This window comes from Megalops cyprinoides, chromosome 24 (assembly GCF_013368585.1).
Source record: "Megalops cyprinoides isolate fMegCyp1 chromosome 24, fMegCyp1.pri, whole genome shotgun sequence".
Taxonomy (NCBI): domain Eukaryota; kingdom Metazoa; phylum Chordata; class Actinopteri; order Elopiformes; family Megalopidae; genus Megalops; species Megalops cyprinoides.
The window spans coordinates 3571114-3585391 of NC_050606.1; the positions used below are offsets into that span (position 1 = coordinate 3571114).

At 44.8% G+C, this 14278-nt stretch overlaps 2 protein-coding genes across 3 annotated transcripts in view; both read left to right on the plus strand.

Annotated features, from left to right (window-relative positions):
• LOC118771508 (lactose-binding lectin l-2-like) lies at window positions 1-1761 on the plus strand. Its single transcript, XM_036519515.1, has 6 exons — window positions 1-58; window positions 184-257; window positions 454-572; window positions 719-853; window positions 1167-1278; window positions 1682-1761. Exons 2-6 carry the CDS (start codon window positions 197-199, stop codon window positions 1759-1761), a joined length of 507 nt encoding a protein of 168 aa, XP_036375408.1. The 5' UTR covers window positions 1-58; window positions 184-196.
• A 2486-nt stretch (window positions 1762-4247) lies between these two features.
• The window catches only part of LOC118770859 (brefeldin A-inhibited guanine nucleotide-exchange protein 1-like), a 42818-nt gene continuing 32787 nt past the window's right edge, over window positions 4248-14278 (plus strand). For both annotated transcript variants that reach the window (XM_036518606.1, XM_036518607.1), the window contains exon 1: window positions 4248-4575. In XM_036518606.1, the coding sequence (XP_036374499.1) occupies window positions 4452-4575 (124 nt within the window). In that variant the 5' untranslated portion in view covers window positions 4248-4451. The remainder of the gene's footprint in view (window positions 4576-14278) is intronic.

The following is a 14278-nucleotide window of genomic DNA, read 5'->3' on the forward strand; positions in this document are numbered from 1 at the left end:
GTTAGGGGCACATAGCTGTAAGGAAGGGAACGCCTGCTCGATATAATAACGGCTATCTGTAAGTTGATAATGCTGATGCTGGATTTATTGAAGTTGCGTTTGTCTCGTAATTGAAGTTTGTGCTGTACCTTGTGGCTGACACAGATATAGCTGCATCTGTCAGTGCTCTCCGTCTCCTGTCAGCTGAAGAGCCATCATGGTCTCCTTCCCAATGTCAGTGCTCCTGTGTGTTGCTGTGCTCTGCACTGTGGCTTTGGGTGAGTCTCATTTTGCTTGATGAATCTACCACAGTGGTTTGGGTGTTTTGATACACATCAAGAAAACTGAATACTGGGCACCACAGGAGAGAAGCCCACTATTTAAAATGGCTGTGTATTGATGTAGAATGGGTGGAAGACCTTACACGGGCATTAGAGTTGTGTGTGTGAAAATCATGTCCCTCCATGTTGTCAGTGTCTGGACAGGCTGGTGCAGGAGGTTTCTGCCAGTGCACCTGCCCTGATGGCTGGGCCAGCTTCCAAGACCGCTGCTTCAAGTACATCGCTACCAAGAAGACCTGGCCTGATGCTGAGGTAACCAGCACCAGCAGAAAATCAAACTAAATGCTGTTGCTAGTTGGCTCATAACACATCCATGCTGCACAGCGGTGATGGCATGCAGGAAACGCATGAAATCATTAGAGCTTGTGACAGCAGAAGGTGTTTGTGTTTCAATGCAGGCACACTGTGTGAGTCTGGGTGGAAACCTGGCCTCCTTGCACAGCACTAGAGAACACCAGTTTCTCAAGAAACTCATCCGTAGCCATGACCTGAATCAGAAGCCAACCTGGATTGGCCTCTCGGACTGCCAGAAGGTAGTGTGGGAATAAAGGATGAACATGTGGGTGCTGTTGCCCTTGTCAAAATGCAGAAACTATAGCAAAACTGCCAGTAATGTGTAAAGTGAGAGCTCTTGGCTTTGATGCAGTAACCATGGTGCACTGGGGTCTGAACCACACCACTAGAAGTATCATGCCAGCTGTTAACATTACATTACTGAGAATATGGCCATGACCATAACTATTAACTGGGCATGTATTCTCACTTGCATGTATATTGGGCAGCTGAAGTCTACAAGCTGAATTTGTCCTGTCTGTATCACTGAGTGCTTTACTATATCCTATTCAGCTTAAATCATGGTTTTGGTCAGACGGGTCCAAAGTTGACTTCTTTCAGTGGAACCCGCGGGAGCCGAACTTTGCAAATAACGGAGAATGTTGTGTCCACACCAACTGGTCCAGTAAGTAGCATCTTTCTGTCACATTGCTGGGTGGAATCAACTAGGACACTAATGATCATGCTGAAAATGTAGAAATCGCACATCCAAGGACACAACTAAAGAGGATGAGTAGCTAAATTACTAAAGGGCAATATTCTATATTGTAAGGATCTAATATTGTGGTAAGGGAACACTCTATCACTACAGAAACTTCAACACACAATAGTTGAAGTGAATAGGCCTATACCTTGCATGTCTAGTACATCATGCTTGCTCTTGCTATCAGGATATCCCCACCCCCACACACCTACATATAAATATAATGGCACTTCATGAACCTGTTTAATCACTTTGAATCACCTGTGTCCATTTTCCTGCCTGTCATTTACCTCTAATTAGTGTGCTTCTTCCCTCATGTCCACAGAGGAGAAAAATTGGAATGACATCCCTTGCAAGTATAGTTATCCTTTTGTCTGCTCCTTGAGGATGGGCAGCAAGTACTGAATTGGTGCAAGTTGCTTCACTTTAACTACAGGGCCCATTGGATGTATTCTTCTGACTCTTGCAAATCAGTCGTGCTATTTAAATAAAGCTTTAAAGCATGCATTGCTCAAATTGGATGTGTGTCTATGCTGCATTGTCAAGTTTCGGAAGCTCATAATGGGGAAAATATTCAGTGCTACATCGGTATGTAATAGACAGTAGTGGGTGCAGTGCCACTAATACAAGTTTTGAGAATGCCTCTCACTGGCTGACAAGGGTAGACAGTGTCTTTCCTCCTTTCATGATTGCTATTGCAATATCTGGCTACTAGGGGCAGTGTAGAAGTCGTCTGTATGAGCTGCTGTAATCTGAGAATGAACTTTACCATTTAAATTGGTCTGGATACTTATGGATGGATTTTTGGTTCAGTAAGTTTGCCAAAATTTTGGAAAACATCTTTCCTTTGTCATTATGAATTGTGTAGACTGGTGGCCAAAAACTGTACATTTAATCCATTATAGATTACATCTATAACAAGTGTGCAAAATGTGCCACTGTACATGAAGAGCTAATAAGGAAATTTAGCTGTGTTCCTTGTCCTGTTTGTATAAAGCTGAAAACTGGGTACAGGAAATACAATAACATCCTTGCTTTTAACAGAGACCCCATCAACATTTTAGCCATAAGATCAACACTGAGAATGTTGTTTGATCAGTGGCTACTCTGTGACCCGTCCTTCTGAGCCTCAGTTCTACAAGGCACTTTCTGTGTTCCCCTCCGCCGCTCCCCTCAAACTAACTCCACAGTCCTTTATCAATGTAACTGTACTCAGTGCCTACTCACAATGCAGCCCTCACCTCAAACTCAACTCTGCAGTCCTCACAATGCGTCTGTCAGAGGGGCCACCCTCCAGGATGTAACGAGAGCATGGCCTGCGGTTTAGGTCAGCATGAAACACCTGGTCAACAGCTCCGCTGTTTCTCTAAACCTCCACCCAAAGATCTGCCCTCTGATCGCTCCTCTGTGAAGACTGTGAGTGGAATGACCATCACCACCATCATGCTCTCAGTTGAACTTTTTTTATATGTATGCAGTATCAGTCCTCTTTCTGTCGCATGACAACATATTGCATAGTGATCCTCACAAGGTTCAGGGTTATTTTTCATAATTTGTTTTTGAAACCTCATCCAAAACAAACTTACTGAAAGTGAGCCATTGTATGAGATGCTAACAAGGACTTGCTGCTTTTCCATCCGTACAGCCAAACATGCAAAACTCCATGAGACTCTGAGACATTGTAAAGAATCTAATTTCTTTATTAGTTTTTCATTTTGTGTGCGTGTGTGAGAGAGCATGTGATTAACAGGATTGAAGAACATATCCTTTTCCAAACTTACGCCCCCCCACCCCCAAACACAACCCTGATGAGATAAAAATGCAGGTTCTGTCCCAACACAGATCACAACCAAGAGACTCTGCTCCAAGGGTGTAGGTTTGCATATGGCTGGTAGGAACATGTTCCCTACCAATAGTTTGGGAGAACAGAATTGTCCCTACCAATATTTGAGCGAACTTGTTCGCATTATCTTTGGAGTGAAGTCATATTAGACTCGGATGTTGAAACCAAACCTACGCCCTTGCAAAACAAATGATTCCCTGGCACCTACACAAAAGACAGTTGAAAAACCCAGGAAATTACTATATATTTGGGTTGTTGATATGAAACATTGTGACAGACTTCCGCTGAAAGGTATGACAGTACGTAAAGACTCAGTACGCGTCCTGCGGACATTGAATGGTCCAGAAGGGGCGATAGAAAAATCAAAGTTCAGATCCCTTCGCCAACAGAGGTTATTGTCTATGTCTGTTTTTCGGCCGATTTGCACCATCTTTGAAATGCGAGTTCAAAAAGTGTTCAAAAAGTTCCATCATCCTTAACACCTCCCACACTTGCAACTTTCACTTGCACAGGTGCGCATGCTCTTACACTTTATGTATTTCATTCATGGACCGTCGCATCATATTAATAGGCATGCACACGAAATGTTTAGTGATTCTAAGTGTATTTTGAACGCTTGTACATTTTGTATACACCCTCAAAATGTTAAAATTCATGTCATATTGAAAAATACACTATAGTACATATATAACGTTTGCACTTGCGCACAATCGGGCACCTGTGCAGAATGACACCTTAAAACAATAACGCGTCTTTTCCCACCCTTCAAGTAATTGTATAGACAAGACCTTCTCAAATGGAGAGATTTAGAGCTCTGTGAAATTTGCATTGACACACAAGTCGTTGCCACGGTATTCTGGATAACCGGAACTTCTTATTTCAGTTGCAAGTCAAATAATAGCCGGAACTTCTTAAAGGAAATGGGAAGGAGCACAGAGAGCACAGTCTTCCGAGTGATAGCCGACAAAGAGTGATATCTTGCTTTACTGATAGACAATCGCTGGTGCGTGTGCCTTGTTGGGGACCGTATTGACGTGCGTGACGTCGTTTCCTTCCAACATGGCGCAGGCAGGTTGCCGATAGAAAACCAAGGGATTTCCTTGAAAATTTATCCCACCTTCTGCGTTTCCCCGATGTTTTTCCGTCGGGGCTTACGACGGTAGCGCTTTTGCAAAGGAGAGGTCGATCAGAAGCGAATTCTGCCCGCGGGACAGGCACCTTGCAACCTGCTTTGCTCCGATTCCATTGAGTCATGCATGAAGGGAAGAAGACGAAAAACATGTTTCTAACCCGAGCGCTGGAAAAGATTTTAGCCGACAAGGAGGTGAAAAAAGCACACCATTCTCAGCTGCGGAAAGCATGCGAGGAGGCATTAGGTAAGTTTTATTTTTGTGACGGTGTCACAGTTAGGGTTGACACACGTCATGCATCTGTGAGCTGGTTAGACTAGCTTGTGTGAACTTAAGGTTACCCCTTAGATGTGTTATCTGGTCGTCTTTCTTGCTAGCCATCTAAAAAGGCGTTGCAACGCATTGTTATGGCTGTTTTGCGAAATAGCCGGTCTAAACATGTTCTGCAGTTGCATTGTAACGTTAATGTTAGCTAATACCTTGTCTACAAGTTAGATTATTTGTGCATGAAGGGTTGTTTTAGCTTGGTGCGGTTGTGCTGAGACATAGCAGCCAGCTTGGCAGATGAAATGGATAATTATTAAAAATTAATTGGTTATCCTATCTCAGTCAGAGGAGGGACGGAAATCTATGCTGCAGATGACAGAGGTGGTTGCTACTCAGTGTGTGAATTAGACGGCTGGCGAGATGGGTTGCAGCGGTATGCCAGGGGGAAGGAAACCTTCTTAGACACACAAGCTTGATTAGCTAGTTAGCTGCTTGACCAGTAAAAGCTCTCGTGTACTCCGGGGAAAATGAAAAACATTCCTTGCCAGGAATGAGATGAAGGCACTCAAACGCAAATTCACCTCGGTAGAGTTAGCCACAACATTAGGGACATTTAAAAAACAGTGTTGCTTGCATCCGGGGCAGTGAACGATGACTTGAATTGTTAGACACACACGAAGTTAGCCAGCTTAGCTACTGACACTATTCGTGGAGCAGATCTTACAAATGCTGCATTTTCTACCTTAGGACATCCATTCTAGATGTACGTTTTCGAGGTGTGTCGCGTTGTGTTGTAGTTGTAAAAAGGCTATCGTTAGGTAATGGAGACCGTATTGCTGGCTGTGGTTGCCTTCTGCCCTTGACAACAGATATAACATTATCTTTCCTAACCCGCAATCCAAACCCCTAACAATCTGTATAATGCACGGTCTGGTGCCAGGGGCAAAACGTATCAAACTTTTTACCGATATTGCTGGACAGTTGTGACAGTTTTCAGGGGGGAAACCGAGCGCAGCTGCTCTCTGGAAATGATGGGGGTAGCTCGCTTGCTTGGTATGGGGATGTGGCATTTGGTATCACCAGAAAAACGAGTAGATTGTGTGGGCGGAGTTTTTTTTCGTGCTCTCTCATGCGTCCCGTCCTGTCCGGGCCCTGCTGTGTGTATTAAGCGACTTGGATAAAACACTGCTCAAAACGATCAGACGAGACCAGGGACCATGAATGTAATGTGTACAGTATGGGGCAAAATATCCCTGCCCGTCCCAGGTTCCAAAAAAAGTCAGTGCATCTGCGTAGCGACGCCCTGAGCCGATGCGCGGTTTAGTTCGCGTCTGACGGTGGCGTGTCAGGTGACAGCACCTGGCGCAGAATAAAATGAGTTATTCCCCCGCACGGTATCCGCCAGTGTTTATTAAACAGCCGGTATCCGCGACGTAGTTGCTTGTATTTGGCCATGTCGGGAGGTCTGTGTCCTTGCGTGGTGTACGGTCTGAAAATGTCAGACGATGGTGGTGTCACTGACTCACGCCTGTGCGCGGCCGAAGTTCATGCAAGACCCAGATATAAACAATGAACGCTCACACAGGTGAAATGTTAAAAAACACTGCTGGCTCTGGCATTTAAGTGAGAAGACATTTGGAAGAAGGAAATACTGGGTTAAATTTCTTGTCTCTCAGTCAGGTCTGTCATAAACGACATTCTTAGTGGATTAATTATATGCTAATCCAACAAACCAAATTTTGTTTTCATTTCCAAATGAATATAATACCCACCCTCTAGTCATTTTACAGTCCTTTCAGTTCCTTCCTTAAGCATTTTATGGGCAAAATCCTTGCCAAAATTGCTACATCAAAGGGTCTGTGTGGTTTATTGATTTTATTCAACCTGGTCATTCCCTGAATAATATTGGAGACATGCATTATTCAGCGTTTGCAGGAAGTTGCTGCAGGTGAATTGGACATAAGAGGACATGGACTCTTTAGAGGGCATGGAAAGGCTTGTTGCCCTCTGCCCAGGTGTTGCCCCTGGTGTTCATGGGAAACGGAAGAAAAACTCCACGACAGGTCTTACCTGCCACAGGTTCGCAGGGAGGGAGTCTCCAACGAGTGGGTCCCGCTGGGTACAATAACACGCCCCTACCGAAACCTGGGATGACTCAGACTGCTGTGTATTTAAGTGTACTGTTTCCATCCCCAAGAATACAAAAACTGGGGCTCACAGCAAACCATTTTAGATACAATACTCTGAAGTACTCAGTCTGTATAATGCAGTGTGTTTCTCTCTTTACTCTGGTGTTATATCCTTCCCCAGTCACTTAACTACACAGCCTCTGCTCTTTCAGAGTTATTAATATTTATGGTTATTTGTCTGAATCCCAAGTTTCCCCCGTTTGAAAAGCACCGATGCAGAGCACTAGCTGTTGAAATGACAAACGCACCCCTGACCTGAATGGATTATGCTACCATCTCTGTGAAAGAATTGTGAAAGACTTCACTTAGTGACTAATTTCAGGAGATCTTTGTGTTTTTTTTTCTCCGTTTTTAAGGTTTTGTTTCCATGTGATGGAAACAAAGCCTTAAAAATGTTGTGAGTGCTATAGAGGAATCATTTTGGCAGGATCCACCATGCTTTTTAGTCTCTCTGGTTTTGTGGTATGATAATTTTCAAGAAAGTTTGAGCACCTACGTGTTTGAGATATCTGAGAGTTGCTCTGTCAGGAAGCTGAGCTCGCAGTCTGAGGCCGAAGAGATGTGACTCACTGATGAACCATACATGCCATATATAGGTAAAATAAACAATACCTTTGTCAGGAACTGGGTTCTCTGATGCTGCAATTATTTTCTCCCGCTTTGACAAACCTTTAGTAAGAAGCGGCTGTAATGTTGTAATATGCAGTAGGATTAGTGACTTGGTTTTGGGCTGTTTATTTTTGAATGACAAATTACTGTTTTTCCTTCATGGCTGAGGTTGACCTTAGCTTTCATGAAGGCAGAACAGAACCAAGCAGAGGTTTTCCTGTTTCTGAAAGCAGGCAGCTTAAGGGCACCTCGAGTTTGGAGGCCGCTGCAAAACACCAAGGTCATGTGTTCCCGTAAAAACACAGCTAATTAGAATAGCTGGTCCAGGATGAACAAAAATTTGTTCGTTTTTCATGATCTCCTTGATTAGTAGATGCTCTCATGCAGGGTGACTTGGATATCTTATGTTCTATGCATTGTCTAAATGTTTACTTCAGAACTACTCTGTAGACATCGTGCTCTATGGGTCAACAACGTTGTCACCCCTGGGATTTGAACCAGCAACCTTCTGTTCAGAAATCTGCCTCTTTGCATCTCGAAGAGGTGGAGATCTGCGAGTTACGATAGGCGATCTCAGGATAGACCACTTGAAGGAATGGCAGTTTTAAAAACGGTTCCTGATTGGCTAGATTGAAGATGGGCGTGTTCTGCTTTGCTGCCGTGAAAGACTGGTAGAGTGGGGGATTCCTTCCTTTCTTCAGTCTCTGTGTTCTATCCTTATGGTCCTGCACAAGCGGGGGTTGGGAGGGGGTGTCAAATTACAAGGTAGCACTGTGGTGTAGAGGTTAAAGAGCTGGTGATGTGACTGTTGCTGGTTAAAATCTCGAGCACGCACTGCTGTTATACCCTAGAGCACAGTAATTACTGTGAACCGCTACTTTGACGCCACAGTAGTCACACAAAGGAAACTAAGCGATCAAACAGGCAGCATTGTGTTGTCTTGGTAAGGAGCAGGGCTTGTAACCCAACAACTGCAGGTTCGATTCCACTTCTGGGCCACTGCTATTGCACCCTCCGGCAAGGTGCGTAACTGAAATTGCCTCAGTAAATATCCATCTCTATAAACGTGTTAAGTGAAAGAATTGAAAGACGCTCTGGGTAAGTGTGTCTTCTGAGCAACTGTAACGTAATGAAATATGAAATGTATGAAACTGCCTCTAAACCAAGAACTGTATCAAGCTGTGAAGGAACTGGCGATCTGACTCTGTGTCCTGGGAACATGATCATGGCACCCCTGTGGTCAGTCTGTGGTATCATGCTGTCATGGAGAGGATGTGAAACGCAGCACCCTGATAGACATGGTTTGATAGTGCAGACGGAGCAGCACAGGAACCTTAAACGGTGCAGTGTTTGGTGCTCTCTGGTTTGACCTTTGAGAGCGTGGACAGAGAACACACCATCTGAGTTCCGAGCCTGATGCGTTTGTCTTCAGGGGCAGCGGTGTGGTGTGGTGGTAAGGAGCAGGACTCCTAACTAAAACGTTGCTGGTTGGATTCTCTGCCGGGGCACTGCTGCTGCTGTACCCTTGGGCAAGTTACTTAACGTAGAATTTCCTCATAAATATCCAGCTTTGTAAATGGATAAAATTAATACCTGTGTAAGTCACTCTGGATAGGAGCGTCTGCTACAGGACAGTGATATAATACACTGTTAGGACTGACTGCAGGCTGAAGTTCGGGACTGTAGGGAATTCGTTGTGACCGGCGTGTGAAAACGCCTCCTCAGAATGTCCTAAAGTGCCTCACCTTACACCCCTCAGTGCTCTTTCAGTGAGCGCCTGTTAGGGTGGGATCTGATTCGTGGGTGTTTTTTGGGGCTGTCCGCACCTCGAGTTTCAGGGCGCACCGCATCCTTTTCTCCCCTCCTTTTAGTTTTCCGACCGTGGTGGTAAGAGGGTGGCAAGGGACTGTTTGAAATCTCAGTGTCTTACGAGCTGCTGTTAGCGAGGCTGTGGGTGTCTGTCATCAGTGTGCAAGCTTTCATCAAAAGCTTTCCCGACACAACATTGTCCTCTCGCACAGTTTGGAACATCAAGGAGAGCGTATTAGTCATTACTTTATGTGGGCTATTAGAAGATTAAATGAGTTTTACAGGAACCAGAGGGCTGCTGGTTAGGCTGGTAATACATCAAAATTGCCTGCAATCTGAAGTTGTGAAATGTATCTTTGAGTGTCTGCTCCTGTAAATATAGCCTTTCAAGACCTTGAACTGAATGAAGAGGAGGTAAAGAGGAGGAGGGACACAGGTAAAAGTGCTGGATTTGTAGCTGACCCTGGATCAGTGTCTCTGCCCACCCAGTGGGTACAGTAATAATGGGAGTAGGGACTGTCCTCGTTTTCCTGCTGTGCTTGTAATCACCAGCTCCCTGGGTGGTCTGTTCTGGCTCGCACAGGCAATCGCACTTTCTGCAGAGCTGCCATGGGTTTGCAAGGCATGATGGGATAGCCAGTGCTGCGCTGCCTTTTTCTGTCCACCTAGGATGTATGCTGCTCTATTGGCTGTTGGCCATCACTACAACCAATAGGATTCTATCATTTCGGCCGGCCTCTCATCCTCAGTGTGAGCTGTCCAATGAGGCACCTCAGTTCTGTTAGCTGAAAAATAACTCCAATTGTTTACAGACTATCAAAATACATACTTTGATAATATATTCAGCTATCAAATTATTATTGTTTTTGTTTTTTGTTTTTGATGGGTAGATGGGTGTGTGTATGTGTACGTGTGCATGTGTACATGTGTGTGCGTGTGTGTGTGTGTGTGTGTGTATTTGCGTCAGCTCCATTTGCTCCTCAGATTGAGGCAGTATCAGTGGAAGCTGACGTACATGTCTTTGTACACCTTTTGCTCCAAAATCTACATCAAAACTCAGTTGGGCAGCATACATCACTCAGGTCATAATCTCTGTTCAGTACAGAACAGTCTGTTAGTGTACAGTTTGGTTTAGTAGGTCATGTATGGTTGGGCCTAGTACAGGTTACAGCATGGAGAAACGCTGGAGTCATTGTGATGGCAGTGTAACCCTGAGTGGATTTGATTACTTTGGTACCAGACCCACGCAGTTGAATAAATGTCTTGACAGAAAGAGGGGAGCCCAGAGAGAAAGCCGGTATATTTTACATTTGATTTGAGAAAACATAACGGTAAATGAATTATATTTCTGTTCCTCTTCATTTCTAATTCACTTTCTGGCTCTGCACAGGCCGGAGAGGTAGTTTTATTGAAATTGATTTTTTTCCTCCAAGGTCCCTCTTTTTGGCTTTCTTGCAGATTGAAGCTGATATGAAAACACCACTGCTGCAGTGTTGATCTTGGTATCTGAAATACAGTGACACAGCTCCCAAACCTGGCCTGTGACAGTGCGTTTTTGATTTTCTCTTTGTCTCCGTACTGGGATTTTCGCTACTTAAGTGGCGTTTTGTCAGTTTCCTGTGTTAGGTAGTGTTCCTGTCCGTAGATTTCCACCATAGTTGCCATGACAGAAATGAAGCCAAGCTGGGTTGTCACTTAGCAGGGATGAAGTTGCTTGATGATGAGGCAGAGGTGGTGTGTGAGACTTCACAGACTATCAGGGAATGAAAATGAATGAATTGGATTTTATATAGTGCCTTTCAAAGATCTTGTGCTTTTTACCATAGGAGGTGGTGGAGGTGTGTGTGTGTGTGTGTGTTTGTGGGGGGGGGGGTTGAAGGGGGCACCTCATCTTAACAACCACTGATGTGTAGCCCCCATCTGGATAATATTACCTCCAAAATGACTGATGTTCTCATGACACCCGTCATAATTTAGTTACCGTTAGACCCTGAGTCATGCCTTATCGCTGTGAGCCAGCTCTGAATTCATGCATTAATTATCCCTCACCTGCAGTGCTGATCCCTGCGTCGAGTGCCGTGTTTGCAAGCTGTGCACAGCTCTGCAAAGCTGTCCACCTGTTACCTGAGTGGAAGGAGAGCCCGGGACCCCCCACTACACCACACACAAGGCAGGGGCCTAGTGGCCTCTTTCCTGGGCCAGTACCTGGACCTGGGGAATACGCAGTGCCCCAGAGATGACCCGGCATTGGAGAGAATCCAGCCTGTATCGTCTGTCTCACCCTCAGACTGCACTCTCTGAGGCGCGCAGCTCAGAGGCTCTCTTCTTGAGAGAGGGGCTGTTGAAAGGCTTCTCTGTGCCTCAGGGCCCCCTGTGAGAGTGGATTTTAAAAGGGTTTTTTTTTTTTTTTTTTTTTGGTTTTTGTTTTGTGCTGGAATGCATTCCCCTGCCCTTGACAGAAGCATTTAGAATGAGGTTGCATTTTGTCAGGCAGGAGCTGAGGCAGAATATGTTCATGCTCGGGTTAGGTTCTGTGCTTTTTTTTTTTCTGGCGGGGGAGGGAGGGAGGTGGTACAGTAAATATTTAGGCCCAGCCCTTTCCCCGCAAGAGAAACTGCTGAACAGGGACCGCTGAAATTCCACAATCCTGATCATGTCTGTTCGTCTTATGATGTTGTGATCGGATGTCAGAATGTGTTGGACAGGTTCTCTCTGAAAGTGGATGAAAACTAGAGGAACACCTCTATACAGATAGGTAATGGAACCCTCTTGTTTCTTTTAGGTGGACCCCTCAGAGCAAATAGCCCATAAAACCAGTGTATTAATCAGCCGAAGGCATAGGGGGTACAGTGTGATCTGGGGTGAGGTTCAGGAGATTGTTTTCAATCTGGAAGGAACTGAGATGAGATGTAGAGTTTGTGTTCACTCGGCAGGAAAGCAGGCATCTTCTTCATCATCATGCCTGTTTTTCAATGCAAGATAACAATGTTACCTTTCTTGATTAAAGACCGGAATATGGTCAGTATTTCAACATATCAGAGAAGGGCGAACTACGAAACATAACATCTGAAATGTCTGACATACCTGATCCGAGCCTCCTGTTAACCTCTAATATAGGCTGCATTATCACCTAAGTCAGAATGATTAATTCATGCTGATGTTACTTATAAAACTGTATCTTCCACACAAACCCCTCAGACAGTTTGTAAGCAGGTTCCTGCAGTGGAAAACCCTTTGAGTCAGGCAGGCCAGGCTAAGCTCCTGCGTGGCTCAGCGCAGATCTCTCATTGGAAAAGCGGAATTGTTGTCCTGCCTTTCTGGCCGTACGCCCAGGGGTCATTTGAGCTCGTTTGTACGTGGAGCCACTGTGGCCATGTTGCGGTGTGGCCTTTGTCTGGTGGTCCCGGGGAGTCTTGTCCTTTGTCCGCAGGAGTGCAGAGTGGGTGTGGGCTGCTCTGTGAGTGTATTCCCTGGTGTCAGTGTGCTGCTTTCATTCACTCATTTATACCTTAAAGCCTGGTGATTATTCACAGTGTGGGAGGCTGTCCCGTAATTGGTTTATGGAGTTATTTTGAAAAGAGCCGAGCTACTCTGCACCTGTTGAATTAACATCAACAATTAAATGAAAGAAGTTTGGTGAGGGGTTGCTACTGTTTAACATATAGGCTGCAGCCTAGTTTTAGTCTACAGTGGAAAAGGAACGTAATGAGCCAGTCTGGTTCCAGCTCTACAGTGGGACAGGGCTACAGTGAGCCTGGTTCCAGGTCTACTGTGGGAAAGGGGTTTAATGAGCCAGTCAAATACTTGTAATTGTGTTTCTCTGTTATCCTTTATGTGATACTTTCACCTGATCGTGTGAAAGTATCACATAACATTATCATTACATGACCCTGTTCTGGGTCATGTAATGATTTTTAACTTGGCACAGATCATAATGTCTTCAGGGCTGATGTAACTCAAACTTAGTAAGGTCACATGGTACCACTAAGTTTGTAGAAGGGTTTCAGGTATTATTTCTTTTAAGAAAAAAAAAAAAAAAAAACTTGTAACATTTGCTTGCTAAAATGTTATGCTGTCATGACAGCCTGGAATTTCATACAGTAGGCTTGGAAAGTTCTAAATTCTCTCTTAGCTTGCCAGAATTCAACACACCTCTGTTAAAAACGCAGAACAGAGGGACTTTATTCAGTAGATTTGGCTGGTGTTCTTTGGGGCCGTATTATAGCCTATCCCAGAATACAACAGGCCAAGTGATATTCAGTTTAAGGTCAAAATATGCAGGTCATCATCAGGGTCAAGTTCAGAGAGACAATGTTTGTTCTGCCAAAAAATCTTTAGCTATGGATGTCATTCATCAAAACCTTAAATATTACACACAATGTACTGTGGAGGTACATCCAACCCTAAAGCCCTGCAGAAGGCTAACTGAATGAATAATTAAGCTGTTACTAAGTTACACTACATTAATGCATGCACTAATTTGGTTTGCTGGCTGCTGGGAAGATCTTTTGTCTCTGGATGCAGGAGTTCAGATTAATTAAAAAGGTACTTGCACTATGTGGCTGGCTACAGCACTGTGGTAATATCTAAGATATTTTGTCTCGTTTACGTGTTGGATTTAGTGTATGTCAACATAAACTTCGCTTGTGTTGCACTCTGCCTCACTTGTAAGTCCCCTGCCAATTGAATAAAATGTAAATTTACATAAACTGTGATGTCACGTCCTGAGCTGGCTGTTCTGAGGAGTCAGACTGATGTCACAGCTGAGGGGACATGATGCCGGTGTTTGTAAAGACCAGCTCCACAGTCCCCATTAAAAAGTGGAGCTCTGTCTTTACCTCACAGGCAAAGAGCTAGTCAGTCCGATTCTGGCGGAGGGGGAGAGGTCAGCGGACAGGCGGTCTCTACAGCACAGCAAGATCGGCGGTGTGAGTGCAGCACCTCCTGTAGGTGAAGTACTTCCTGTTGGAGCAGGGCTCCCTGGGAGTTGAGGTTACGGTGGGCCTCGTGTGTGTTTGCGTGTATGTAGATGTCTATGTGCGTGTGCGTGCGTGCGTGCGTGTTAGCCTCAGTCG

What these genes read in the sequence shown, in the direction of transcription:
- LOC118771508 (XM_036519515.1), top strand. Translation starts at nt 197, where the DNA reads ATGGTCTCCTTCCCAATGTCAGTGCTCCTGTGTGTTGCTGTGCTCTGC. An exon ending in GCTCTGCACTGTGGCTTTGG is followed by an intron (nt 258 to 453) that starts GTGAGTCTCATT and finishes CCATGTTGTCAG; the next exon opens with TGTCTGGACAGGCTGGTGCA. An exon ending in GCCTCTCGGACTGCCAGAAG is followed by an intron (nt 854 to 1,166) that starts GTAGTGTGGGAA and finishes TATCCTATTCAG; the next exon opens with CTTAAATCATGGTTTTGGTC.